The sequence below is a fragment of the Arachis hypogaea genome, chromosome 7 (genome assembly GCF_003086295.3).
Source record: "Arachis hypogaea cultivar Tifrunner chromosome 7, arahy.Tifrunner.gnm2.J5K5, whole genome shotgun sequence".
Lineage (NCBI taxonomy): Eukaryota > Viridiplantae > Streptophyta > Magnoliopsida > Fabales > Fabaceae > Arachis > Arachis hypogaea.
In genome coordinates this window covers 21109982-21130336 of record NC_092042.1, presented here as the reverse complement: position 1 = coordinate 21130336, position 20355 = coordinate 21109982, and the positions used below count along the sequence as shown (strand labels likewise).

The following is a 20355-nucleotide window of genomic DNA, read 5'->3' as shown; positions in this document are numbered from 1 at the left end:
CGTTGGATAAACTCCAACCATCCCCTAGCCACAGGCTTGAGGTCATGCCTTCTCAGTTGAACCGGCTTCCCTCTTGAATCTCTCTTCCATTGGGCGCCCTCTTCACAAATGTCTATGAGGACTTGGTCCAACCTTTGATCAAAGTTGACCCTTCTAGTGTAAGGATGTTCATCTCCTTGCATCATGGGCAAGTTGAATGCCAACCTTACATTTTCCGAACTAAAATCCAAGTATTTCCCCCGAACCATAGTAAGCCAATTCTTTGGGTCCGGGTTCACACTTTGATCATGGTTCTTGGTGATCCATGCATTGGCATAGAACTCTTGAACCATTAAGATTCCGACTTGTTGAATGGGGTTGGTAAGAACTTCCCAACCTCTTCTTCGGATCTCATGTCGGATCTCCAGATATTCACTCTTTTTGAGTGAAAAAGGGACCTCAGGGATCACCTTCTTCAAGGCCACAACTTCATAGAAGTGGTCTTGATACATCCTTGAGATGAATCTCTCCATCTCCCATGACTCGGAGGTGAAAGCTTTTGCCTTCCCTTTCCTCTTTCTAGAGGTTTCTCCAGCCTTGGATGCCATAAATGGTTATGGAAAAACAAAAAGCAATGCTTTTACCACACCAAACTTAAAAGGTTTGCTCGTCCTCGAGCAAAAGAAGAAAGAAGAGAGTAGAAGAAGAAGAAATAGAGGAGATTTAAATGGCCTTGTGGTTCGGCCAAAGGGAGAGAAAGAGTGTTTAGGTTGTGTGAGAATGAGGGAGTGAAGATGGCTTTATATAGGGGTGGGGAGAGGGGTAGGGTTCGGTCATGTATGGGTGGGTTTGGGTGGGAAAGTGGTTTGAATTTGAATGGTGGGGTAGGTGGGGTTTTATGAAGGATGGATGTGAGTGGTGAAGAGAAAGATGGGATTTGATAGGGGAAGGGTTTTTGGGGAAGAGGTGTTGAGGTGATTGGTGAATGGGTGAAGAAGAGAGAGAGTGGTGGGATAGGTGGGGATCCTGTGGGGTCCACAGATCCTGAGGTGTCAAGGAAAAGTCATCCCTGCACCAAGTGGCGAGCAAAATTGCTCTTTGTGCCATTTCTGGCGTTAAACGCCGGGCTGGTGCCCCTTTCTGGCGTTTAACGCCAACTTCTTGCCCTTTACTGGTGTTTAACGCCAGTCTGGTGCCCCTTTCTGGCGTTAAACGCCCAGAATGGTGCCAGACTAGGCGTTAAACGCCCATCTGCTAGCCTTACTGGCGTTTAAACGCCAGTAGGATCTTCCTCCAGGGTGTGCTGTTTTTCTTTCTGTTTTTCATTCTGTTTTTGCTTTTTCAATTGATTTTGTGACTTCTCATGATCATCAACCTACAGAAAACATAAAATAACAAAGGAAAATAGATAAAATATAACATTGGGTTGCCTCCCAACAAGCGCTTCTTTAATGTCAGTAGCTTGACAGTGGGCTCTCATGGAGCCTCAGAGATGCTCAGAGCAATGTTGGAACCTCCCAACACCAAACTTAGAGTTTGAATGTGGGGGTTCAACACCAAACTTAGAAGTTGGTTGTGGCCTCCCAACACCAAACTTAGAGTTTGACTGTGGGGGCTCTGTTTGGCTCTGTTTTGAGAGAAGCTCTTCATGCTTCCTCTCCATGATGACAGAGGGATATCCTTGAGCCTCAAACACAAGGGATTCTTCATTCACTTGAATGATCAATTCTCCTCTGTCAACAACAATCACAGCCTTTGTTGTGGCTAGGAAGGGTCTGCCAAGGATGATGGATTCATCCATGCACTTCCCAGTCTCTAGGACTATGAAATCAGCAGGGATGTAATGGTCTTCAACTTTTACCAGAACGTCCTCTACAAGTCCATGAGCTTGTTTTCTTGAATTGTCTGCCATCTCTAGTGTGATTTTTGCAGCTTGCACCTCAAAGATCCCTAGCTTCTCCATTACAGAGAGAGGCATGAGGTTTACACTTGACCCTAAGTCACATAAGGCCTTCTTGAAGGTCATGGTGCCTATGGTACAAGGTATTAAAAACTTCCCAGGATCCTGTCTCTTTTGAGGCAGTTTCTGCCTAGACAAGTCATCCAGTTCTTTGGTGAGCAAAAGGGGTTCATCATCCCAAGTCTCATTTCCAAATAACTTGTCATTTAGCTTCATGATTGCTCCAAGGTATTTAGCAACTTGCTCTTCAGTGACATACTCATCCTCTTCAGAGGAAGAATACTCATCAGAGCTCATGAATGGCAGAAGTAAGTCCAATGGAATCTCTATGGTCTCATTTTGAGCCTCAAATTCCCATGGTTCCTCATTAAGGAACTCATTGGAGGCCAGTGGACGTCCATGGAGGTCTTCCTCATTGGCGTTCACTGCCTCTCTCTCCTCTCCAAATTCGGCCATGTTGATGGCCTTGCACTCCCCTTTTGGATTTTCTTCTGTATTACTTGGAAGAGTACTAGGAGGGAGTTCAGTAATTTTCTTGCTCGGCTGACCCACTTGTGCCTCCAAATTTCTAATGGAGGACCTTGTTTCAGTCATGAAACTTTGAGTGGTTTTGATTAGATCAGAGACCATGGTTGCTAAGTCAGAGGTGTTCTGCTTAGAACTCTCTGTCTGTTGCTGAGAAGATGATGGAAAAGGCTTGCTATTGCTAAACCTGTTTCTTCCACCATTATTGTTGTTGAAACCTTGTTGAGGTCTTTGTTGATCCTTCCATGAGAGATTTGGATGATTTCTCCATGAAGGATTATAGGTGTTTCCATAGGGTTCTCCCATGTAATTCACCTCTTCCATTGAAGGGTTCTCAGGATCATAAGCTTCTTCTTCAGATGAAGCCTCCTTAGTACTACCTGGTGCATTTTGCATTCCAGACAGACTTTGAGAAATCAAATTGACTTGCTGAGTCAATATTTTGTTCTGAGCCAATATGGCATTCAGAGTGTCAATCTCAAGAACTCCTTTCTTCTGATTAGTCCCATTGTTTACAGGATTCCTTTCAGAAGTGTACATGAATTGGTTATTTGCAACCATTTCAATCAGCTCTTGAGCTTCTGTAGGCGTCTTCTTCAGATGAAGAGATCCTCCACCAGAGCTATCCAAAGACATCTTGGACAGTTCAGACAGACCATCATAGAAAATACCTATGATGCTTCATTCAAAAAGCATATCAGAGGGACACTTTCTGATTAATTGTTTGTATCTTTCCCAAGCTTCATAGAGGGATTCTCCTTCCTTCTGTCTGAAGGTTTGGACTTCCACTCTAAGCTTACTCAATTTTTGAGGTGGAAAGAACTTTGCCAAGAAGGCATTGACTAGCTTTTCCCAAGAGTTCATGCTTTCTTTAGGTTGTGAGTCCAACCATGTCCTAGCTCTGTCTCTTATAGTAAAAGGGAATAGCATAAGTCTGTAGACCTCAGGGTCAACCCCATTAGTCTTTCCAATGTCACAGATTTGCAAGAATTCAGCTAAAAACTGATGAGGATCTTCCAATGGAAGTCCATGGAACTTGCAATTCTGTTGCATTAGAGAAACTAATTGAGGCTTAAGCTCAAAGTTGTTTGCTCCAATGGCAGGGATAGAGATGCTTCTCCCATAGAAGTCGGGAGTAGGTGCAGTAAAGTCACCCAGCACCTTCCTTGCATTGTTGGCATTGTTGTTGTTTTCGGCTGCCATGTGTTCTTCTTCTTTGAAGATCTCTGTTAGGTTCTCTACAGAGAATTGTGCCTTAGCTTCTCTTAGCTTTCGCTTCAAGGTCCTTTCAGGTTCAGGGTCAGCCTCAACAAGAATGCTTTTGTCTTTGCTCCTGCTCATATGAAAGAGAAGAAAACAATAAAATGTGGAATCCTCTATGTCACAGTATAGAGATTCCTTGAGGTGTCAGAGGAAAAGAAAAATGGAAGGCAGAAGTAGAAGATTCGAACTTATCAAAGAAGATGGAGTTCGAATTGTGCATTAAGGAATAGTGTTAGTCCATAAATAGAAGGATGTGAGAAGAGGGAAAGAAATTTTCGAAAATTAAGTAAAAGATTTTGAAAACATTTTGAAAAACTTTAAGAATTTTCGAAAACCATGATTGAGAAAGAAGTAAAGTAATTTTTGAAAAAAATTTTGAAATTAGAAATCAAAAAGATTTGATTGAAAACTATTTTGAAAAAGATGTGGTTAAGAAGATATGATTGATTTTAAAAAGATGTGATTAAGAAGATATGATTTGAAAAACATTTTAGAAAGATTTGATTTTGAAAATTAATGACTTGGCTATCAAGAAAAGATATGATTCAAACATTAAACCTTTCTCAACAGAAGAGGCAACATACTTGAAATGTTGAATCAAATCATTAATTGATAGCAAGTATTTTTAAAAATGGAAAGAAATTGATTTTGAAAAAGATTTGATTGAAAAGATTTGATTTGAAAAAGATTTGATTTTGAAAAGATTTTGAAAACTTGAAAAAATTTGATTTGAAAACAAAATCTTCCCTCTTGTGCCATCCTGGCGTTAAACGCCCAGAATGGTGCACCATTCTGGGCGTTTAACGCCCAAAACTCTACCCTTTTGGGCGTTAAACGCGCAGCCAGGCACCCTGGCTGGCGTTTAAACGCCAGTCTGTCTTCTTTACTGGGCATTTTGAACGCCCAGCTTTTTCTATATAATTCCTCTGCAGTATATTCTGAATCTTCAATTCTCTGTATTATTGACTTGAAAAGACACAAATTGAAAATATTTTTGGATTTTTAATAATGAGGAATAATCAAAATGCATCTAAAATCAAATAACAATGCATGCAAGACACCAAACTTAGCAGTTTGTATACTACTGACACTAACAAAATGAGAATGCATATGAGACACATAAACACTCAAGTCAAGAGAATTCAAAGATCAGAGTAAGAAATCATCAAGAACAACTTGAAGATTAATGAAGACACATGCATGAGTGCAAGAAGAACAAAAACATGCAATTGACACCAAACTTAACATGAAACACTAGACTCAAACAAGAAATATTTTTGGATTTTATGATTTTGTAATTTTTTTTATTTTTCGAAAATTAAGTGGAAAAGAAAATAAAGGTATCAAAATTCTTAATGAGAATTCCAGGAATCATGCAATGTTAGTCTAAAGCTTCAGTCTAAAGGAATTAGACATGGCCAGCCAAGCTTCAGCAGGACATTGCATTCAAGAGCTAAATTGATGAGAATCAATCAGCTTTGGTGATGATAAGAACATCACTTTGAAACACTAGAATTCATTCTTAAGAACTCTGAAAAAAAATACCTAATCTAAGCAACAAGATGAACCGTCAGTTGTCCATACTCAACAATCCCCGGCAACGGCGCCAAAAACTTGGTGCACGAAATTGTGATCAATACTTTTCACAACTCAAATAATCCCCGGTGATGAACCTAAAAACTTGATGTTCAATACCATGGCATAAACACAACTTCGCACAACTAACCAGCGAGTGTACTGGGTCGTCCAAGTAATAAACCTTACGCGAGTAAGGGTCGATCCCACAGAGATTGTTGGTATGAAGCAAGCTATGGTCACCTTGTAAATCTTAGTCAGGCAAACTCAAATGGATATGGGTGATATACGAATAAAACATAAAGATAAAGATAGAGATACTTATGTAATTCATTGGTGGGAATTTCAGATAAGCGTATGGAGATGCTTGGTCCCTTCCGTCTCTCTGCTTTCCTACTGTCTTCATCCAATCCTTCTTACTCCTTTCCATGGCAAGCTGTATGCAAGGGTTTCACCGTTGTCAGTGGCTACCTCCCATCTTCTCAGTGGAAATGTTCAACGCACCCTGTCACGGCACGGCTATCCATCTGTCGGTTCTCAATCAGGCCGGAATAGAATCCAGTGATTCTTTTGCGTCTGTCACTAACGCCCCGCCCTCAGGAGTTTGAAGCTCGTCACAGTCATTCAATCATTGAATCCTACTCAGAATACCACAGACAAGGTTTAGACCTTCCGGATTCTCTTGAATGCCGCCATCAGTTCTAGCTTATACCACGAAGATTCCGGTTAAAGAATCCAAGAGATATCCACCCAATCTAAGGTAGAACGGAGGTGGTTGTCAGGCACACGTTCATAGGTGAGAATGATGATGAGTGTCACGGATCATCACATTCATCAAGTTGAAGAACAAGTGATATCTTAGAACAAGAACAAGCGGAATTGAATAGAAGAACAATAGTAATTGCATTAATACTCGAGGTACAGCAGAGCTCCACACCTTAATCTATGGTGTGTAGAAACTCCACCGTTGAAAATACATAAGAACAAGGTCTAGGCATGGCCAAATGGCCAGCCTCCCAATAATCTAAGAACTAGACATCCAAAGATGATCTAGAGATCTAGAGTGATCAAAAGATGAAAATACAATAGTAAAAGGTCCTATATATAGAGAACTAGTAGCCTAGGGTTTACAAAGATGAGTAAATGACATAAAAATCCACTTCCGGGCCCACTTGGTGTGTGCTTGGGCTGAGCATTGAAGCATTTTCGTGTAGAGACTCTTCTTGGAGTTAAACGCCAGCTTTTATGCCAGTTTGGGCGTTTAACTCCCATCCTTGTGCCAGTTCCGGCGTTTAACGTTGGGAATTCTGAGGGTGACTTTGAACGCCGGTTTGGGCCATCAAATCTTGGAAAAGTATGGACTATCATATATTGCTGGAAAGCCCAGGATGTCTACTTTCCAGCGCCGTTGAGAGCGCGCCAATTGGGCTTCTGTAACTCCAGAAAATCTACTTCGAGTGCAGGGAGGTCAGAATCCAACAGCATCTGCAGTCCTTTTTAGTCTCTGAATCAGATTTTTGCTCAGGTCCCTCAATTTCAGCCAGAAAATACCTGAAATCACAGAAAAACACACAAACTCATAGTAAAGTCCAGAAAAGTGAATTTTAACTAAAAACTAATAAAAATATACTAAAAACTAACTAGATCATGCTAAAAAAATACTAAAAACAATGCCAAAAAGCGTACAAATTATCCGCTCATCATGTATCCATATTTTTTTTTATTGTCTATACTTTTGATAGTTTGAATTCAAACTTAAACCTTTTAAACATCTCAAAACCAATTTCTGCTTGCCTAACTAAGCTTATTACTCAATAACTGTTGCTTAATCCATCAATCCTCGTGGGATCGACCCTTACTCACGTAAGGTATTACTTGGTACGACCCGGTGCACTTGCCGGTTAGTAAGTGTGGGTTATAAATTCCGCACCACCCGACCAAATAGACTATTCCTCACTAGATTGTCATCGCTGTCCTCGTCTATCATGGCGGGCTTCACATCATCGTCATCCCGCAGTACATCATCCACGGGATTCGGTTCTCCACCCTCCCTTGGAACCAGGATCATAACAGGAGTATCTGCTATTGCAATTGCAAGCTCACCAAAAGATCGATTATTACCAATTTTTTCATCATTAACACAATTTAGGTCAACTGTGAATAACGAAGATGCCACTAAAACTATTTTGGGTGCAATTACAGGAACGTATGAAGAGGCAACAATAGGCATTGAATTAGAGGCTCCTGACATTAATACAGATTGAGAAATCTGATTTGATCCTCCTGAATTAGAGATCAGTCTCCAAACTTAGCCAATAGCTTATAGGTTCTGACCTTCGAAAATTAACGATGACAATGAAATAAAACTTACAAATCTTTATCACTATCCATTTCAAAGCAATCGTACTTCACACCATCTCGGAGAACAGAAATTAAAATCCTATAATATAATTTCTCCACCCATTTTATGCCATTAACTACCAGTTTCTGGATTATAATATTCTGAAACTAAGAAAAACTTGTATAAGGATTGATAAACACACTTAATGGATCCTTATTAGTAAATTGTATTTTCTCTCGTATTTTTTTCTTAATCAATCCTTTATAGTTTATAAGTACTAAAAAATTAGCATCACTAATCATTGTGAGTGCTAGTCTTATGAAGTGTAAAATTTCTAATTGTATTTACATAAGGACATGCTTGTAGCTGAATCGAATTAAGTAAATTCGAAATATTGATTTCGAAATCCTAGCTAGTAATTCGAATAAGTTAGATTCGATTTACCTTGGAGCAATATTCTTAGTAAATCGAAACAAGTTGTATCGATTTACTACTACTTTCTTTCTCTTATAAATCAAACTCATTAGATTCGATTTACCATTGTTGTGTGTTGTCAGAAAGCTTATGGCTAGTAAATCGAATTTAGCTGTGTCGATTTACTAAGTCAAAAGCATGATACATATTAAATCGAATCCAATCAATTCGATTTACATAGAGGGTCAAACGAGAAAAGCATGTAACTAAATTCAGTTTAGAACATCTATATAATTTTATTCTTCATTCAATTTATCTATAAAAATTACCCTTCTTTTATCCTAGAAAAATAATACGATCCTCACAATTTATCAAAACTTTCTTTTTTACCATATAATTACTCAGTTAATTTATAGAAATGTTAGGTGGCCAAACAATTCTTTAACTAAGTTCAACTAAGTTATCGCATTATTTCTCTTCTTCTTCTTCCTCCTTCTATTATTTGATTCTTTTCTTTTTTTTTCCTCCTCCATCATCATCATTATTATTGTCTTCTTCTTTTTCTTCTTCTCGTATATTTACTAAATACAAAAATTTTAGTATATAACACATAAATTATACACATAAATTTTTGAAAGACCATATGCTAAAATAATAACTCATCCATTTTTATATAAGTTTAGCAAAACTATTAAGTACATAAATTTTAGTGTGCAACACAAAAATTTTTAAAAGATCATATGACATAAATTAACTTACTTGATTAACACAATAAATTTACAGCAAAACTTTATACATTATATATAAAAATTTATGTATTATGTGTATAAATTTATGTGTTATGTGATAACTTTCTATATTTTTTTAAAAAAAATTATATGCTATATCAATAAAAAAATACAAAAAAAGTGTATATTTTGTGAAGTAATTTTTGCTAAATTTAGGCTAATTTAATTGGATTTAGTTATTAAAAACGATTGTATACGTGAAGAAAGAAGGCAAGTAAAGGGAAGGGAAGAAAATAAAGAGATTTTGCATTTTCTTGAGAAACCCAAAACTAAATGGCTGTAGTCTGACAGATGACGGCTAAAGTTAAGCTGCATCGTCTTGAATTCCTCTGAATCTTTTGATCAATTTTTTCTGAGCAAATCAAAGTGAAGCACATTCCATGGAAATTCATTCCTCACGGGCCTCATGGTTATTATGCTCATGCATAGTACTAACTGTTTGTTGTCTAATTTGCTAGGCCCCGCGCTCCTTCAAGACAATTTATTTTATGGACCCCGTGTTTGTGGGTTTTCTTGGGCCTTTCTTTATTATCTTTAAAAACAAAACAATTCAAGATTCGCTTTTCACCAAGTATATCATTATGAAATTATTAGGGTGATAAAATGGGTTTAATTTGCTAAATTTAAGGACTGTCAAATGGGTTAATTTGGCCTATTTAGATTTGACACGTTTAAATTCGTAGGCTAAATAAAGTAGCTTGTTTAACTCTATTTCATTTGGAAGTCATAAATTTTTAACTCGGACTGTTTATGTTAACTTGATGGGTTAAATAGGTTGACTTGTTTATTTATTTTATTTTATTTTTTAAAAAATATTTTGACAAAAAATATTATTTTTAAGTAAAAAATTTTAAACAAACAGTATGTTTTTATTGATAGATCGAATTTTTGGGTTGGATCAAAAAATATATTGGCTAAAAATGCTTTTTTTTTTTTGAAAAAAACGTAAAAAGAAATAAATAAGCCATCTGTTTAATCCGCAGGCTAGTTCGTTTAACCTGTCATTTTTTTTCGGGTTAATCGGACTCAATCCATTTAGCCTAAAATTTAAACGAGTTTAATTTTAGAGGCAAAGCCCATTAATTTAAATGACCAAACAGACAGGCCCAGTGAATTTGACCAATTTTGATGGCCTACTAAATTCTTTAAAAAGGTAGGTTAGTATGACATTTTAAGTCTTCTAAATAAAAAATCAGCCAAATAATTGGCTACAAGCAATTCAAACATAATTATTTTTTATCAAGAATTTTTCACTGGAATTCATTAGAAAATTTGGGTTTAGTTATTGAGTGAACTATTATTTCTATCTATAAAAGTTATACACTGACAAATTTATTTTAAAAAATAAAATTAAAATTATACCTGTAAAAAATAAATTCGATGCGCTAAAATTATCCAAATAATAAAAAAATCACCAAAAAAATCCCGGATGATATTTTTTCCAATCCCAATTAATGTCATTCCTTATTCCTTCCAATCTTCAATGTAAGTACAAGCAACACAAATTCATTTTTCTTGATATCACCAATGTTCTAAAAACAAGTTTGAACTGACCGGTCAAATCGGGAACCATTGCCAAACACGGTTCGGATAGAAGGCAAAACTGTCGAATTTAAAAATTGGTATTAGACCGCGAAATCGGTCGGTCAAACTGAACTGTGACCTGGTCAGTTTTTGACATTTGACAAAAATGCTGCGTTTTGGAATGCTGAAAGGGGAACCTTAGTCATTCACTTACCCCTTTCCTATCGAATCTCCATTCTCACCTCTCACGTCTACAGTCTCCACTATCACTCTCCACTAACGGGCAGAAGCAGCACTGATCTCGAGCTTCCAGCGCAACTTCCGTCCAGCCATCTTCGCCGTTGCAAATTTCGTGGAGCTAACGTCAGCCAGCTCTGTTCGCACAGCCACTTTCCGTCGCGAGTTAGCTCGGTTTGATCTTCGAAAATCATAGCTACCGCTGGTTTCTGTCGAGCAGTGTCTTCCCACCGGCGCCAGCTCTGTTCGATCCTTCCACCCCTTTAGCCACTGTCTTCCCTCTTGTCAGCCACTGTCCCTGCCAACTCTTCATTTTTTTCAGGCTTCCAGCTTCTAACTCTAGGTATAAATGTTGTTTTTTCCAATAATAATTGTTGCATTGATTAATTATTGGTTTTGAAATTTGCTGTTGATTGCTTGAAGCAAGATTAATTGTTGAAGCATTGAATATTTCTTGGTTCTAAAGTCTAAACCTTGCTATTGATTACTTGAAACATGATTAATTGCTGAAGCATTGATAATTGATTAGTTGTTGGGTGCTGAACCTTGCTGTTGAGGCATTGATTAATTGTTATATAATTGATTAATAATTGAATAATTGAATAATTAAATATTTTTTGAATAATTTTAGATGTTGTTTCTTGAGATTATTGGGTTGGAGTGGGTTGCTGTGATATTGTAATTGGATTGTATTGTTATTGGGTTGCTAATAATTTTTAGGTATGGATGATAGTATCAAGTAAGAACTACCTAAGAATAATAATGTTGAGAATAATTCGGCTTCGAATAAACTTTCTCTTCCTCTTGGATCTAATGATAGTCAATCACAAACTTCTAATGTTCGGAAAAAAATTGATCCTACTTGGAGATATATTGCTTTACAAAATATGAATGAAAAACCGCATTACCAATGCTTATTTTGTCTAAGTACTTTTGGGGGAGGGGGAATTAATAAAACGAAAAAAACATTTGGCGAAGAAAGAGGGAGATATTAAGAAGTGTTCTAAAGTCTCTTATGACGTAGAAAAATAAATGGAAGGTTTATTAAAAGAGATTCAGAAAAGTAAAACTAGTAAAAGGAAAGTAAGTTTTAATGAAGAGAGTAGTGATGAGATTGAGGATGCAATAGCGCAAGAATAACAACATACTTCGAGTTAGTTACCAACCAAGCAGGCGATTGGAGGCGATCCAAAAAAGAAAGTAAAAACTATTATTCCTCCTTTGTTTGCACCAAGATCAGCTTCGGGAGGTCAACCAAGTATGAAAAGTGTGTTTCAAAACAAAGAGGTACTTCATGAAGTTAATAAACGAGTGGCTAGATGGTTTTTGTATTGTAGGATTCCTTTCAATGCGGTTACGTCACCATTTTTTCAAGATACGTTGGATGGTATTGCTGGCATTGGGCCTGGTTATATAGGTCCTTGTTATGATAAGTTGAGGGTTCACTTATTAGCCGACCTCAAAAGGGAGTGTCAAATAGTTGTTGATAGCTGTAGGTCTGTTTGGAAAGAAACTGGATGTACCCTCATGGCTGATGGTTGGACAGATCAAAGACAAAGAACGTTGATTAATTTTTTGGTTTATTGTTCGAAAGGGTTGTACTTTGTGAAATCTGTAGATGCTTCAAATGTGGTAAAAAATGCTTCAAGCTTGTGTCACTTGTTTTTGAAGGTGATTGAATGGATTGGACTTGATAATATTGTTCATGTAGTGACTGATAATGTGGCAAATTATGTTGCTGCTGGTAGGCTTATCAATCAGAAATTTAAAATATTCACTGGTCATCTTGTACTGCTCATTGCTTGAATCTTATTCTAAAAGATATAAGCAGTATGCTGCATATTTCTAACATTGCATCACGTGCTTCGAAGATTATGGTGTTTGTGTATAATCATACGGTGTTCTTGTCCTGGCTAAGACAAAGAACTACTTAGAAGGAGATTGTTCGTCTAGGTGCAACTCGTTTTGCCACTGTCTTCATCACATTGAAGAGTATCTTTGAGCACAAAGTGGATTTACAAGCATTGATTGTTGATACACACTTTACTAGACACAAATTATGAAAGAGTGCTAATGGTAGAGCTGTCAGTGTAATTATCCTAGACAACAAATTTTGGGATGATTATTTTACTGTGTGCAAACTTGTGAGTTTGTTGATTAAATTGATGAGGTTGGTAGATGCCGATGATAAACCATCATTGGGATATGTCTATAAAGGTATGCTGAGGTCAGAAAATGGAATAAAAAAAATGTTCAAGTATAGTAAGATTGTATATCAACGTTACACAGAGATTATCAACTCAAGATGGAACAAAAATTTTGAAAAAAAATCTTCATGCAACGACTTATTTCTTGAATCTTGGTTGCTTTTTTGATAAAAATTATAAAGAAGCACCTGATGTCATGCGATGTTTATTTGATCTTGTTACATTGCATTGCAAGGTTAATAATTTAGATTCAGTTGAGCCAATGCAAGAAATACACTTATATAGAGATCGAAAGGAAAGCTTTGATAGGCCTGAAGCTTTTCGAGTTGCAAAAAAACTTCAACATGGTAAGAATATCAGTTTGATAGTAACTTATTTTAATTTTCATTTCCTTAATTTGATAACTAATAGTTGGGTTATGAGACTGTAACTTGTAGATGAATGGTAGAGGTTGTTTGGTAGTTCTGCTTCATGTTTACAAAATATGGCAGTTCGCATTCTTAGCCAAGCATTTGCATCTTCAGGGTGTGAAAGAAATTAGAGTCTTTTTTTTATAAAATTTATACAAAATGAAGAATAGATTGGAGCATGATAGGCTAAATGATATTGTGTATGTTACATATAATTTGAGTCTTAATCCAGGAAATATATATTTCATACTTTTATTTCATAGCATTAGATTTTGTGTAGTTAATATGTTATACTAGGTTTATCATGTATTGTATTTAATTTGTTAGGACGGAAAGACAAAAAAGAAAGAAAAAAGTGCAATATGATCCAATCGATTATGAAAGTATTGATTTGGTTGACTTTTGGGTGACGGAAAAGGTTGTTGAAAAAGAGCTTGATCTTCCTAGTAATATTGAAGACTTTCTTCGTGAGTATTATAGTTTATTTTCTTATCATTTATTACAATAACTTTAATTTTTAATTTATTAATAATGTGTTATATATTTTGTTAGATAATATTGATGTTGATTTAGCTCAAAGTGGTGGTGGTGGTGGTGGTGTTGGTAGTAGTATATTTTATGCTGCACCACTTGATTTTTCTGGTCCAAGTAGTGAAAATGAAGGTGATAATATCAACGAAGAAAATCTGCAGCAAGTTATGGCGAATTTTGATGATTCATGACAAACTTGGATGTTGGCATTTTATGTTTGGTTAGTTGTTTTTGTCATTTGACTTTTGAGTTTGTATTTAAATGAGATCATAACATTTTGGTTTATGTAGTACTTTTAATTTGGATGATATTTTAAAGTTTATATTAGATTATAATTATATTTTAATGTGTTTATTTATATATTTTTTATTATTTTATTATAAAACGATTTTTTCAGTTCTACCATAATCGAACCGGTTTTACTTATAAACTAGTAATTAGAGTGATTCGATGATTAGTTCGATTTTCAGAACCTTGGATGTCACAGATAAAATAAAGTTAAAAGACTAATAAAAACTAATCTAACTACAATGCATTTCTCATAAAAGACTTCAACAAATCAAGAAGGACTTCAACAACCTAATAGCCCTCTCCTCATGGAAGACTACCACTGACTATTGGCCCCACTGGGAAGGTGTCTGCTTCGACAAAGGCATAATCCACTATGTTAACTTACTCACCCTCGACAACATAGACATGAGGAAAAATGCAGAGTAGTTAGAAAAATCAGAGTGCAGAAAGAATGACCACCAAGCAATGCCAACGGAATAGAGGAGCTGAATCTGAGATCAAAATTGGCATTTTGGACAACAGAGACAGAAGGGTGGAACAGTGACAGAAGCCACGACCAGAGGATCTCAGGTAGTAGTAATAGCCCAGACCACCCGCTAGCATGATATTGTCCATTTTGGCACACAAAGTCTCACGGTTTTGTCTTTAACGATAGGGATGATAGCCAAAGCCCTCCACACTCACTCGACAAAACGCGTCATGCTAGGGAGAGGTATCCACACCCTTATAAGGCATGCTTCATTCCCCTCCCAACCGATGTGGGACCTTACAATCCACCTCCTAAGGGAGCCCAGCGCCCTCGCTGGCATATCGATCTGGGCTCCAACTTTGATACCATCTGTAACTGCCCAGACCACCCGCTAGCACGATATTGTCCGCTTTGGCACACAAGACTTCACAGTTTTATCTTTGACGATAGGGATGATAGCCAAAACCCCCCACACTCACTCGTCAAAATGTATCATACTTGGGAAATATATCCACACCCTTATATGGCATGCTTCGTTCTCCTCCCCAACCGATGTGGAACCTTACAATAGGGGAGCCTTTTCGTACGCAATGACAGCAATGATCTTGGGAGAGAGATTGGAGATGTGCAAGCTCTATTTTCGTGGCAACGGACGTCCTTAGAGTAAGGTTGCAACAATACCCTTTCTGAATGCGGGTGTCTCTTTTTTCATATCTTCTCAATTTAGTGGTGGTAGTGGTGAAGTAGGTGGTGAAATTTATTGAAAGAATAAAAGGAGGATTAAGATTTGGAGAAGGAGGTGTTGATGTTTAAGGTGTCAGGTGGTGGGAATTGAAAGCGACAAGAGATTAGGATAAGTAGGATTAGAAATATGCTAATTTGAGATTTTTTTTATGTGTTTTTTTAGTGTTTGGATAATTTTATTGTATAGAACCTATTTTTCATATATACAATTTAAATTTTTTTTATAGGTAAATTTGTCAGTGTTAAAAATTTTCATGGATAAAAATAATTGTTTAACTCTTATTTTTGTTTCATAAATTTAAATTAATTACAAGTGAGATGGATTTTAATCGATGAAAAATAAGAAAAAACATTTAGATGGTGCTTGTGACTATAAAATTTGCATATAATGAAGTAGTGATCCAAAGGAAAAGTCTTGATACTAATGTTTAAGAAATCACACATATTTTTTTTAATATTTTTCTTCATAGACATTGAACTTACACCCAATCAAGAAAAATGATACGCTATGATAGCTGCTTACTATAACATTGTCCACCAGTTATGGACCTTCGAAACAACTATGACAAAAAAAACAATAGTGTCTAATTTGGCTAAGAATTTAGAAAGAGCTAATGTAATAACGTGAAAACAACAATTGAGGAACAAGGAAATTTGTGTGTGGGGTTTTATCATGAATCTATTGATTTTATATGACGTATTACCTACCCCTTTCTTTTTAGGCATGAACGCAATTCTTTTGCCAGATTCTTGAGAACAATGGTGATTTCTTGTGATGTTTTAACATTGAGGGAGATCAGGTGGTGGTGGAATCACTGATTGTGATGGGCCAACTCCATTCTCTACCAAAAGTGCAGTTGCCAGTCCCCAATTCAGATGTGAGTCTATGTGACAGTGTAAGAACCAAATTCCTGCATTTCAACAACATAACGAAAAAAAAAAAAACAGAAACATAAATTAATTAGTGCACAGTGATAATAATACATGTTCTTGAGGGTAATGAATTCAATGAGTAAATCATCGTTTAACCTTAAAAGATTAGTTTAATTTGCTAACAAAATAATCCCCTAAAAACACTATAATTTTCTTGTTCTATCCAAAATATTTTCTTACACTTCAATCTTTCACTTGAATAAAATTTAGTGTTTAAAAATTGGTTAATTCATTTCAATTCTTAAAAACTTTTTAGTCATGCACTTTAGCTCTCGATGAATTTAGTTATTAAGTTAGTTTTCAAACTTTCATTTCATTAAATAAATCAGTCTTCACATTAAAGTATTAAACTATTCATCTACATATATAGAGATAATATATGAGAATTTTAAAAATTATTAAAAACTTATTATGTCTTTATATAAAGACAATTGAAATTGATTTGTTTAGTTTTTTTTTATCGAAATTTAACGTAAAGATAAATGTTTAACAAAATAAAAAATTATAAATTAAAATACTTTTAAGATTAAATTATCCCACTAAAAATTTTCTTAGACTAAAAAAATTTCAAATTTTAGGAGAATTTTGTACAGAAACAATCTTTTTGAGATTTTTCAATGCAGCAAATTAATCTTTTCGAAAATCAAAATAGTAGTTTTTTCAATGTCAATAATGTTATCAATGTTACCTGGATTATCGGCGACGAATCGAATGGCCACCCATCCTCCAGGAGGCGTTCCAATGGTGTTCTTGACGGGCGGATCAACCAGGTTAAACCTTGCAGGATCCGTCGAAGGGTTAAAGTTTCCAAAACCAGATCCAACCACAAAGAAATGGAAGCCATGGATGTGCATGGGGTGGTCCTCTGTAGTAACAATATTTGTATCTTGGAACACAAGTTGCACCCGTGTCCCATACTTCAACTTCAGGAGCCTAGTTCCCGGCGTAGGCGTCCACAGGCCCCGCGGAACGTTGCCGGAGTAATTGAATTGCAGCGGCGGCACCGGAGGAAAATCCGTCGTGAACACGCCGGGTATTCCTTGGTAGTAAGCCTGCATTAAGGAGGTTGTCCTTGGAAGAACAAAAGAATTATTGTTAATGCTTGCCGTGAATCGCGTTCCGTTTGGTCCCTGGCACCGGGGACTATTAGGATTTGTACAATTAATTAGGCCTAATCCAACTGTGAAGAACAAATTCGCATCAGCAGCGTCTGTGAAGACGTTAATCTTTGACATTCCTCTGATTCCTGACGTGTATGCGGTGGCGGTGGCCGTGTCGTTGAAAGCCGGCAATGCGGGAAGAATTGGCCGCGGTGCTGGTCCTTTTCTGCTACAGCTGGCGGATTTGTATTCGAGGATGGCGGTGGTGGTAGTGTTGTCGAAGGCGGCGTTCATGGCTGTTTGGTATGCACGCGCCGCCATGTAGTAGCGGCCGGGAGGCTGGTTGGCCGTGACGAGGACGTTGATTGTCTGGCCGGGTCCTATCATGATGACTCCGGTGTTGAAAGGCTTCGTGTATGCCGCGTCTGTGCCGACAACTGTCATTCTGTGATTGGCTATTGAGAAGAAGAGTTCTTGGTTCAGGGCACTGTTGATGATTCTTAGCAGAATCGTCTCGCCTACATCTACCGGAACACGCACGGTTTCTGCACTTGGAATTTTGACTCCGATATAGTTAGTTACCAGAAAGTTGGCATAGAAGATAAAGTTTAGGACAGCACTCTTATTAAAATTTAACCAGTATTTAACCAGTAAAAAAAATGTTTGAAAAGTGTTATAGACCAGTAAATTTTGTGATTTGTAGTCATTATTGATATTTTTAATGATGTAAAATTTCATAAGATTATTCATTTTTCTTTTGTTGTTTGGCTAGATTTTAATAATAACAAAGTAAAGGAACTATAGTTGCAAACCTTGACTAGAACATCTGTAGAGATCTCCGGGTTGACCGTTGATGGTGTAAGCAACAGACACATTTGGAGCAGCTCCTGTTAACTGTGTCTGCCTTAAGAGAGCCATAGGATCCCTATCAAACCATTCCCCTGTGCACAATAAATCACAGTTTAGTGTGTGTTAAGCTGAATGTTTTGTTTTATCCATGAAAACTTTTACGGTGCAAGAGATAGTTGAAGATATATTTTACCAAGGAGGATGGGAAATTCTCTCTTTGGCTGAGTGAATGGATAGGAAGAACCCTGTTTCGGGTGGATAATGAAAGCACCATAAACAGTGGCTCGTAGGAAGCCAGTGTGAGCATGCCACCATAGGGTTCCCTCTTGGTTTTGTATTGTAAAACGGTATGTGTAACTTCCCCCAGGTTGGATAGGACATTGAGTCACATAGCTTGGTCCATCTGCCCATGGATTTCTCAGCATCCTCAATCCATGCCTGACCATCACAACCATATTGTATAAATCAAAATCTATGTAGTCGGTTTTTCTAGTTAGACAATACCTCAGTTCTGATATTTGTTGTTTATAAATTACAAGGGATATAGAATAATCTTGAACAAATTGTGATTTATTCAGAATGAGTTTAGTTAGCAACAATAAATGAGATCATGTGTATAAAAATAATTTTTATCTATTTAATTTTAATACACTCAGTGTACAAAATTTTACTTGATCATTCAATTGAATTTATGCATTTAATTGACATTTTAAGTAGTGATTAAACATTAATTACTTTTATTAATGTGATAATATACAATTAGATATCTATATTTATGATTCTTCAACCATATTAAGTGTACATTAAAATCAGCTATCAGAGTAGAATACATATTAAAATATAAAATATATATTAACAATAATTAAACTATATATGTATTTGTATATAAATATATAATGACTAATTTTAGTGACAGATTTTGATGTGTAAATACCATTTTTGATAATTTTTTTACATAGGATAATATGAAATTACAGTGTAAAAGCTTTAAACATGAAAATTTAGAATGATAAATCATTATTTTAGTTCTTAAATCATTAATTAACAAGCAATATAGCATCTTAAATATTAGTAGTTACCTTGTAATATGAGAAGATTATGATGTTTCATTTTATTCTAGAATAAATTGTCAATTTATTCATCAAAATATAAATTTTCTACCTTATTTGGGTAAAACTGTCTAATGAAACCAAATTTTTAGGTGTCATTAATTAAATGATCATTTTATCAAAGGAACTAATGCTGTAATTAGAGTTAATATATAAGTTACCAGTGGATAGAGATATTATAAGGTCCAGCATTGACTACTTTGATTGCAAGTGAATCACCATCTTTTACTTCAATTGCTGGGCCTGGAAACTGTCCATTTACAGTGAGTATGCTTTGTGTCTTGCACAGCCTCTTCACTGGTGTTCTTTGGATCTGTTCCAATTAACCATAATAATGCATGCATTATATTATATATTCCAGTTATTACTTATTATTACAAATAATGCAAAAAATTGGTTCAAAAGTGAACATTTATCACTAAGCCAAAATTAATTAATACTTACAACAAATTCATGGTATTGATGCTCTGCATTTGTAGCATGGAAAGCAATGATAGTAAGTAGGAAAAATAAGAGCAGAGAGAAGCTTGACTTGCAAGGTAGCTGATTGGTTTCCATTGTTGAATGCGTTATGCATTATTTCATTTGAACCGCAGCTATTTATAGAGTGATGAAGCGGAAAATGTCAAGAGTAAATCTCTTGTCTTTTTTTGAATTTTAATATAAATAAAAATTAATTAAAGATATTACACAGTCAACCATTAGCCAAATCTTCATAGGTGACTACCCATTATCACAATTATATGATATTTACTCTAATTTCTCACAATTATTTAATTCCTATTGATTAATACTGTTGAATTACTACAGTTACATAGAAAATTTTCTCTAAGGTTAAGATGAAAGGGAAATTATTAAATGATGAGTCAACGTAGTTCTAATATTTTAACATAGTAGTTGTATTTTTTTAATTTTTGATTTTTATATTATTGTATAAACATAGTTAAGGACAGTTAGTCTAACCACAAATTAAAGAGGATTTGGTGCACCCACTATCACAAACACAACTGTGGAACAGAAGATGCTAAGTTCTGTGGTTTAGATGTATGTATAATAATAATAATTGTGCCTAGATATGTAGAACTTAATAAGTTTTGTTTAAAGTT

At 35.9% G+C, this 20355-nt stretch overlaps 1 protein-coding gene and 1 non-coding gene across 2 annotated transcripts; one reads left to right on the top strand and one right to left on the bottom strand.

The window, feature by feature from the left end:
- The first annotated feature begins 3154 nt into the window (after positions 1 to 3154).
- LOC112704764 (small nucleolar RNA R71) lies at positions 3155 to 3262 on the top strand. The gene has a single exon (XR_003155371.1). It is a non-coding gene; the product is annotated as a small nucleolar RNA R71 (small nucleolar RNA).
- Positions 3263 to 15685: 12423 nt separating this feature from the next.
- Positions 15686 to 19818, bottom strand: LOC112702750 (laccase-3). Its single transcript, XM_025753907.3, has 6 exons — positions 19694 to 19818; positions 19411 to 19562; positions 18334 to 18578; positions 18104 to 18232; positions 16880 to 17836; positions 15686 to 16169 (listed from the first exon to the last, which is right to left on the bottom strand). Exons 1-6 carry the CDS (start codon positions 19805 to 19807, stop codon positions 16039 to 16041), a joined length of 1728 nt encoding a protein of 575 aa, XP_025609692.1. The 5' UTR covers positions 19808 to 19818; the 3' UTR covers positions 15686 to 16038.
- Between the last annotated feature and the right edge of the window lie 537 nt (positions 19819 to 20355).

What these genes read in the sequence shown, in the direction of transcription:
- LOC112702750 (XM_025753907.3), bottom strand. Translation starts at nt 19,807, where the DNA reads ATGGAAACCAATCAGCTACCTTGCAAGTCAAGCTTCTCTCTGCTCTTA. An exon ending in TATAATATCTCTATCCACTG is followed by an intron (nt 18,579 to 19,410) that starts GTAACTTATATA and finishes TGTGATGGTCAG; the next exon opens with GCATGGATTGAGGATGCTGA. An exon ending in CTACAGATGTTCTAGTCAAG is followed by an intron (nt 17,837 to 18,103) that starts GTTTGCAACTAT and finishes TTCCAAGTGCAG; the next exon opens with AAACCGTGCGTGTTCCGGTA.